Source organism: Ambystoma mexicanum, chromosome 10, assembly GCF_040938575.1.
Source record: "Ambystoma mexicanum isolate Mex_15411 chromosome 10, UKY_AmexF1_1, whole genome shotgun sequence".
NCBI classification, from domain to species: domain Eukaryota; kingdom Metazoa; phylum Chordata; class Amphibia; order Caudata; family Ambystomatidae; genus Ambystoma; species Ambystoma mexicanum.
The window spans coordinates 1,004,457,445-1,004,466,647 of NC_090932.1; the positions used below are offsets into that span (position 1 = coordinate 1,004,457,445).

General features: G+C 46.4%; 1 protein-coding gene across 3 annotated transcripts in view; it reads left to right on the top strand.

Moving 5' to 3' along the window:
* CLCN2 (chloride voltage-gated channel 2) overlaps window positions 1–7,272 on the top strand; it is a 1,173,779-nt gene extending 1,166,507 nt beyond the window's left edge. For all 3 annotated transcript variants that reach the window (XM_069618787.1, XM_069618789.1, XM_069618788.1), the window contains 2 exons: window positions 1,010–1,096; window positions 5,659–7,272. In XM_069618787.1, the coding sequence (XP_069474888.1) occupies window positions 1,010–1,096; window positions 5,659–5,853 (282 nt within the window). In that variant the 3' untranslated portion in view covers window positions 5,854–7,272. The remainder of the gene's footprint in view (window positions 1–1,009; window positions 1,097–5,658) is intronic.
* The last annotated feature ends 1,931 nt before the right edge of the window (window positions 7,273–9,203 follow it).

A 9,203-nucleotide genomic window follows, 5' to 3' on the forward strand; every position in this document is an offset into this window, starting at 1 on the left:
TGACATTCCTGTTTAGTTTTTATAAATGTAAGTGGACCAGCATCAAAATGCAGTGCAGCTTGCAGTTTCCCACATTTGCTTAAATGGAAAATTGCGGTTAGAGCTAGAATTCCTGTATTGAGACACATATAGAGGTGGGCTCCACCATATCATGGCACATTCTATCTTAACCTTTAATACAATTGGGGTACAACTGCCTTAAAACTCAGATCTCAGTATCATCAAATAACAATGAATTCATAGTTATACCATAAACAGCAACACATATTGCTAGAGGTACCTTCGTTTTTGCAAGCTGGAACTCACGCATATTGTCTTTTTTCTACAGACACACATACACACCACACACACGTAGACACTGAGCCAAAAACGATTACAGCTGTAACTTTACTGTCCCCATTCTGATTGAAAGTCTACAATTTCAGGTATTGAAAGTCAGGCTAACCGAAATAAATCTAAAGCAACACAGTGAGATGCAATCAATCACAGACCTAGCTTTGTTTCAGATGCCATGCCATGTTGCCTCTTGGTCAACATGGCCACAACAAACCTTTCCCATTTACATTTGTTATTGATAGTTAACCCCTTTTTGGGACACTGCCCCAAGCCCTTCAAGCTAAGATGCAGCCCCTCCTCTCACTTGCACACACAGCTTTTGACGGTTTGCTTTGCAGGAAGAGTAGAGCGAGGGGTGGGGGAAGAGGGCCAGAAACCTCAGACACCAAAATAAACACACGTTGCTCATTTTGCTGTCCAATGCAAGGAGCTACTCGGAAGCCTCAGGCGAGCTACCAATGGCACATGATCTACTGGTTGGAGACCCCTGGCTTACTACTACCACATTGGAGGAAGGCCCTCCAACTCCACCGTGCCAAATTAACCTAGTACAATACATTTGTATGGACTTAAGTAGAGAAAAGAAATTAACTTATAGAAGGATACCCGAGAGTCACTATTGGGTCTCTTCTCTCCCTGCTCCATTAACTGTTTGCTTCTCTCTTGTTTCCAGACTCACACCGTCTTCTCGCTCCTTGGCATCGAGCATGCCTATGTCACGAGCATTGGCCGGCTCATTGGAAGGGTGTCCCTCAAGGAGGTAAGTTTAGTCTGGAACCAAGAGCCTTGGAGGTGCCTCAGTGAAGCCTGCTCTGCAGCTACTTTCATGTGCGCTTTCAGACTAGCGCATGTGTGTTTGTTTGTGTGTGCATGCATATGTGTGTGCGTGTGCACCTACGTGTGTGTGTGTGTGTGTGTGCACCTACCTGTGTGTGTATACACACATGTATATATTCAGTGGAAAAAAACAATGCAATTCAGTGCAACATTAAATGACCATTATGGCTGCAACATTAAAGAGCAAACCCCCACAAATTTACCAAGCTTGGTCCCTAAAGTAATCACAGCTCTGCCACTGCCATCATAAAGAAATCATGACTTGGCTACAGCCATGCACTGCTCAGGGTTTCTCTTATTGTGCTCAATGACACTGAAAATCGGGTCAACGAAATATGGTTTTAGAGTTGATTTTCGCTTTGTTTTCTATTGGTCCAGAAGTTACATTTTAGGTCACTCTAACCAGTTTGGCGTATCCCCTGTATTTTGTGTGTCTTTGTGTTCCTGATGTCCTGTCAGAACTGTGGAAATGTGCATGTCTTTTTTCTTGGTTTACATGGTTTCATGAGCAGTGCATGTTGGTGGCCAAGTAATGTTTGTTATGAAACTTTAGGAACCATAACAGGTGAATTAGTGGGGTTTTGATTTACAACCCAGAATGTCCTTCTGCCAATGGCACTCATCACGAATGTGGCAGAAAGGCAACAACGACGCCGGTAGTGCTACCGGCGCCGTTGTTACCTCTCCACCACTTTACGAGTTCTGCTTGCCGGTGCCGGACTGCACGTGTGGTCTGAACAGGCGTGCAGACAGGCACCCGCGAGCAGAACTCGTGATTGCAGCGGCACCGTTATTAACGGTGCTGGTGCAACCATGCTCCCGACCGCCATTCTGCCCCGGGAGGCCGGCCATGCCAGCACCCGCGAATGGGCAATTACCGGCCCATTCATCTCGTAATGGGCCGGTATTGGCCCATTCGCGGGTGCCGGGGCCGGTAGCAAGTTCGGCGGTAGCCGTGCCCTTAATAAGGGCACGGCTACCGCCAAACTTGCAATGAGGCCCACTGTCTTTTTACTCTGAATTTCAATTCTAGGGGAAACTTAACATCCCTTGAACCAATGACTTTTCATTGAATGTTTAGGATTTTTAAGTGTCTTACACTAGCATGCAGACGGTGTATGCCAGACATGGCCTATGTATGGCCATGTCCAATAGGCACTTTGTTGGCACCCACAAGCCACGTGATGTGTCTGCTGGGCCTTGTGCTCATGTCCATGGAGCCCTTTTCCTTGGGCATGCACTTCAGCCATTTCCCTGACCCCGCCCGCCACACCCCAAAGCCATACATACTGGCCACTAATCAAGGTCTGTGCCCAGTTTGCCCAGGACATGGTCCCTGGCCATGCCCTGAGTCCTCAAAAGCTACCCAGTTTGACCACTTCCCATTGCTGGTGGCCATGGACAGTGACTACCTTGCTCAGGACAATTCTCTGAGACCCTCTGGGTAGAGCCAGCATTGAAAAAAAATCCAGATAAGATAAATAAGGCTGTATCATTCACCCATGCCCCGTACTACACCAACCCACCCCGGGTAGCCAGTGCCCATGGTCTGCAGCCCTAGATAGTGGCCACTCTTTCTTCAGTGTGGTGTTTGGTCATTATGAGCCCCAAAAAGCCAGCCTAAATAGCCACTAGGCCTGGCATTTGGTCCGGGAAACAACAGCTTTGTCCCAGTTGTGTGTCCATGGACCACTGGTTCCTGTGGCCATATTACCAGTCTCGTAACTCTACTCCCATTACACTGTCTACTGGCGCAATTCTGCCTTATATCCTGTGGTCTCCACCCACGCAGAGTAACTAGTCTTCAGGCCTGGCTCGCTCACTCCTTGCTAGCTTAATGGTGAGCGCCTGTGCCCATCTGCATCCTGTAATGATATGTAAAGAGTTTGGGTTGATGTTGGCACTCCGGGTTCAGACAGGTACTCCTTGAACAGGGCACTAAGATCAGAGATGGTGCCAACCACCATTGCTACTGCACATAAGATGTCTTTCAAGACAATGGGTGGCTACTCATAATGTTGAGTTACAAAGCATGGCGGAAATCCAAAGACTAAAGGTCGCAAAACGAAAGGCCTTTCAGCTTTGGAAAAATGATCAATTCACTAATAATAAAACCAGCTTTTCATCGTGGCAAAAGCCCACAAAACTTCTGTCTTTGAGTCTAAGAATCTATTGTGTGACAGCAGAATGGACGATGCGTCCTACAACACGAGAGAGCTTTTCAAAATTCTAAAAGAACTTGAAAACCCGTGCCCGGTGGCTGATGAGATCACTAAGGATGACAGTTGGTGTGAGACTATCTAGGCAGCCATGATTAAAAAAAAGTGGAAACAATCAGAGAAAAGGTGTATTCTAAACACCACCTGCCCCACACTGAGGGATAAGGACATAAAAGTAAAAACGGGCACAACAGCCCACAGCCCCTCATTCTCGTTTAGGCTCTGAAAGAACTAGACATTTCTAATGTCCTTACGAAGCTTAAACCCACCACATATAAAGGGGACAGCTGCCTGGCAACAGTTGTTAAGACCTGCGCTGCAAAGCTGATACCATTAATTACCACATTTGTTAACTGTTCTTTCCGGGAAAACTTTGTCCCGGCCTCAATCAAACAGGCATGGATGTCTCCATTACTAAAGAAAACATCCTTTGACCTTGCTGAACATGACAACTACTGCCCAATTTCTAATATTCCATTCCTGGTAAAGATTTTGGACAAGGTTACATATATCCAGATTCAGGAGTTCTTGGAACTCCATATAATTCTAGGGTCACAGCAATCGGGGTTCAGGCATGCCCATAGTACTGAATTAACCCCGTTAGATTTGAAGGTGAATATTTTGCATCACTTTCAAAAAAGTAGCACAGGACTTCTGATGCTACTTGATTCCACTTTGGATCTTGAAGACCATGCAATTCTTGTCCCAAGGCTACAGAAATCAGCCCATTTCTTCTCTTAGGCGGCAGAGTGGACTAATTCCTTTCTGGCTGGGCGGAAAGCTAAAGTGTTCTACAACAAATCAAAGGCTGAGGACTTTTCGGTCTTGTGTGGAGTCCCCTAGAGGGCGTTTGTCTCGCCCACACTTTTCAAAATGTTTACAATCCCTCTCTTTGAGATGCTGGAGGTTTTAGGGGTTGTTTATGCGGATGGTACACAGTGTCTGATCCCATTGTCAGGGACTCATACAAAAGACACCATCACTGTGGATAACATCTACATGGCAATTGCCTGGCTCTTAAAAAGAAATCTGAGCTTATGATCGCAGGTACAGCACCTCAGCTGCGGAATATTGTTCCTTGACCAACGCATATTGCACCATAGCCACACTGCCCAAAGTAAAAACCCAGGGCATGGTGCTGGATCAGGAACTGACCATGAAGTCGCACGTCAATGGTCTCGTCTTTAGCTCAGCATACTACCTGAAGCTACTATCCCAAATGAGGCCCTTTCTTAATCCTTCCAACTGTGCCACGATCGCAAGGGCAGTTATCGGGGCTCGTTTAGACTACTGCGCAAGTCTCTTCCAGGGCATCGGTAAAAGGGGAAATGCTTCACTTGCAGGTAATTCAGAACAATACGGTCCTCGTGGTGGATGGCCTACGAAAGACTGATCATGTCTCTAAGGCAAGGCGAGCTCTGCACTGGCTCCCAGTGGAGAGCAGAATCACATATCGCATCCTTTGCATCACTCATAAGTGCCTCTACGGCAAGAGCCCCCACAACCTGGCAGAGAAAATGTGCTGGCTCCCCACGCGCATTGTCCTCTGATCTACTAACTCCCATCTTTTGCAATGTCCCACCTCAAAGCTGGCCATAGGTGCAAAGGGATCCTTTCTGCACTCTGCACCTAAATGTTGGAATGCCCCTGGATTGAAGAGCATGCCCCAGCCTCTCGACCTTCAAACGTGAACTTAAAACTTCACTTTTCCACTAACTAGACTCCTGCCACATCTTCCTGACTGTGCCCGACCCTAAATTCCATCTTTGACTTGTTTTTGTATTCTGTGTGTTCGTTATGTCTAGCGCTGCTATGCCTGTGGGCCATGTCCATGTTCTTTACAAATAAAATAAATAAATAAGTAGATTGGTGTGCACTCTCTCCTGGCACTGTTGGGACACTGCAGAAAGACAGAGTGAGATAGAGCTATGTTCAGCCCTCAGTACTTTTGTACCATCGATGGACGGGTCTTATGGCCAGTGGCCAGATGATCTTGGTGGCCACACAGCATGATCTGGGTCAGGAGTGGGTTTAGCATTAGTCACTCTGGCATGAGAGTTCACACCAAATTTGCAACGCTGCCTTTTGGTTGCCAAAGGTCTGGAGATCTACTTGATGTGTGTGAATGGATGATGTAGTACGGTTTGTTTATGCATGTGGTGCAATGGTCACATGCCTTATTGACCACTAAGCATAATCATGTGAGCATTTCCTCTCTTTATTTACATATTGCTGAGATTGTCCTTTCCCTTTTATTTAAATACAGCTCAGGAAAGCCATTGAGGGTTCGGTCAACGTCAAAGGAGCCAAAGTGCGACCTCCGCTTGCCAGCTTCCGGGACAGCGCCACAAGCAGCAGTGAGACAGAGACCACCGAAATGCACAAACTCTGGGGTCGCCAGGAGCGGCACGCTATACCCCGCGATTCTAGCCCTTCAGACACAGATGACAAGTGTCAATGATGCGACGAGTGGGGGATCAGGGAGAAACCCCCAGAAAGAGTGCACTGAGTAAGAGAACAATATCACATTTGAGCTTCAAATGGCTTTCCCTGCGGGAGTACCTGGTGTGGGTAGAAGCCTGCGGCACCGGCAGAGGACTCTGAGACCAGCACCTGTCTTTGAGCACTGCCCCACATCAAGATGGCAATCTTCATCTCATTGGCTTCTTTCACAGCAGCTCGCTTATCTGGAAGCCTTCCGCCATCGCCTCCGCCTCGAAGAACGCAATGAAGGATTTTTGTAATTCTATCGGAGTCTAACTGCAGTGATGCATTCCTAAAAAAAGATCTCTTGTGGGTGACACCACCTCAGTGAGGTTAGTGTCTTTGTGGGGCACTCCTCGCCTGTCACCTCTACCTGTTCTTTCACCACCTCTCAATCTCTGACCCAAGTATGATCGGTTTCATGTTAGGCAAGCGACCAGCCCTGTCTTCGCTGTGCCATGAATCTTGCAGGCAAGAAAGTATGGGGATTTCTGCAGCTCTTATTCAATGTCGAGTGGAGGTAATATGGGGGTAATGCCGTTGTTCCAGTAAAGAATCCCCGGTGCTGCCGGTACAGCTAGAGTTGAGCACTGAATGAGCAGATAGCAAAAAGCATGGGTAAGGGGTCACTGTTAAATCACCAAGTCTTTGTGCTCTGTTGATGTAACTGGGCACTCTACAGTAAGATGGTTTATTTCTTTGATTGCCTGAGATTGAGCCCCACTTCACCTCATTCTGTTCACTCACTTGCGAGCATTTGTAATAAATCTCCAATCATTCTGATTATTAGTTGGTGCCTCACTGCTTGGATGGTAGGTGCAAAAACCTAAAGGTTCCCATGCATCAGGACCTTAATAGGGCAGAGGTCTTGAAATACCCAAAGCTCAGCCTAACATCGAGGCAACTGTCTTTAGATAGCCATTCAAGGGTTTCATGTCTAGAGGCCGTAGCCATAAGCAGGAACAGCGGTGTCGGCCATTTTGAGATATTGCTCTGACCTTTAGATGCCATCAGTTTGACAATATTCATGTCTAAACCTTAGCTTTGCATTAAGGTCCAGCTGTCTGACTGGAAAAAGTAGGTGGTAAGCATCTAACCAAGCCTGACCTGTCATGTTTACCAGTAGTACAGCCATTCTAGTAGGCCTAAAATGCCTTTAATAATTATTTCCTTTGGAAGTTGCCCTCCTTCACCACAGATCTTAGTACCCTGCAGCTTGGGAGCCTCTCTCCCAAGATACTGTTGAGAAATAATTAATGATTTATGCTCTATTCAATGGATCTGAGATATAATCGCATTGCGATGTGTGATTGTCACAATCCTGGGGTTTGTCTGGATGTATATAACAAAGGATTTTTATATTAATTTAATAAATAAGAACTTTTTAAAATATGCAGTACTTCGTCAATGTGTTTTATGAGTGATAAAATGTGCCCCTTTCTTTGCAGTTCTCATTTTTCTTATGGGTGATGAAACCAAGATTTTGCTACAAACGGTAGAAAAACCAAGTTTTTATTTATTTTGTTGTGCAGTTGTAAGGCGCTTATACATCAAGTAAACTGTGTTTCAAAGCACCCACAGGGCAACGAGGAGGGAACATGGGAATGAAAGACAAATATAATGACAATGAAGAGAAAGAAAGAGGTGGTTCTACTAGGCCTTGCTAGCATTTAGGACACGCAAGTGCAGAGAGAGAGGGGGCACGATGGAGGGAGTAAGTGCTAGGAGTTATACGGAGGGAAGTGTTAGGGAGTAAGTTGCAAGCAGCTATTAAGAGCCTGTCAGAGATCACTTTATAAGAGTGGTCATCTGCCAATAGAATAAGTGCTGGCCTGTGAGATGGCACAGGTCAGTGGGTGCCCCAAGGCAAGTGCTGGGAGTGGGTGGAGGCTGAAAGCGATTAGGAAGGGGGGGGCAGGACCCAGAAGGACACATAAGGGCCCTGGTCACCAATCTCAGTGACTGTGGGGTTTAGCAAGGGCGGGAGAGGGGGAAGGATGAGTTGAAAAGGAAAGACTTGAGGAGCTTCCGGAATTTGAGGGGATCCGGCTCAAGACAGAGGAAGGGGGAGGCTGTTCCAGAGGAGGGAGCCAGCCGAGGAAAGAGATCGCCCACCAGCTTGCTGTTTAGAGAAGCGCTTGACATGCAGAAAGCTGGCACCGGAGGAGCGTAAAGTTTTGGAGGGAGGGTATTTGGTGAGAGCCAGTTGTAGGTAGCGTAGTCCCTGGCCTCGAACAGCCTAATGGATGATGCAGAGGGATTTGAAATTGATCCTTGCAACCGGGAGCCAGTCGAGAGATTTTAGGGTTGGAGAGATGCGATCCGTGGGCTTGAGGCCAAGGATAAGTCTTGCAGCCCTGTTCTGGATAAGCTGGAGGGGGCGTAGAGAGGAAGAGGGTAGATTAAAGAAGAGGCTGTTGCAGAAGTCCAGCCTAGAGAGTACCAGTGCTCTAGAGACATTGAACTTGTGTGACAAAAGTGAGGAAAGGAAGGATTCCGTTTGAGCAGTTGAAAGTGGGCCTACTTCGCAAGGTCCTGGATGGGAGGGAGGAAGGAAATAGAAGAGTCTAAGATGACTCCAAGGTTTCTGGCTTTGGATGAAGGAGAAGGGGGAGAGCCCATAGAGGGAGTCCAGAGTGAAGGGAAGAAAGAGGGAGCCGGAGTCCCAATTGGAAGGATCTCAGCCTTGCTGGTGTTGAGACAGAGATCATTGGAGCCACACCAGGACTGGATGGCAGATAGGCTCAGAGGGAAGTTTGAAGAAGAGTTGTGTGTCATCTGCATAACTGTAGTGTTTAACTATTTTATAGGATTTTCAGGTTTCCAAATTCTGGATTATATATATATTGTTATAATATATGTTGATATTTTTGTGAGTAATCCAAAGGGCAATGATGTTGATATATATTAATATTTAATTCATGAGATGAACTGTCACATGTATACATTTTAATATATATTGTCCTGACCATGGAGTGTATTTTTGGCCAAAAATAATTACCTCTGACATTACTGTATTGCCGGCGCCAGAGATCCGTGCTGCGCAATGTTTTGAAAATAATGATGACGTTGCAGAATGCTCTCTGTTTGATGGCGAAGCTCAGAATATTTGAACGTTGAATTCTGAGTTCTGTTGCTGTTTGGAGAAATATCTTTGTTTTTTCCTGTATGATGAGTCCAGCACATTAGTGGAATAGCTCTGGCTGCGTGTCTGGCGTGATGACGTTTCCGGAAGATATTAGATATTTCAAGAATGCAGTGTATTCCCGACGTTGAGCCTGTGAGGATAGCAATATTCTCATCAGTGAATATCACGTCGTCTTGGAG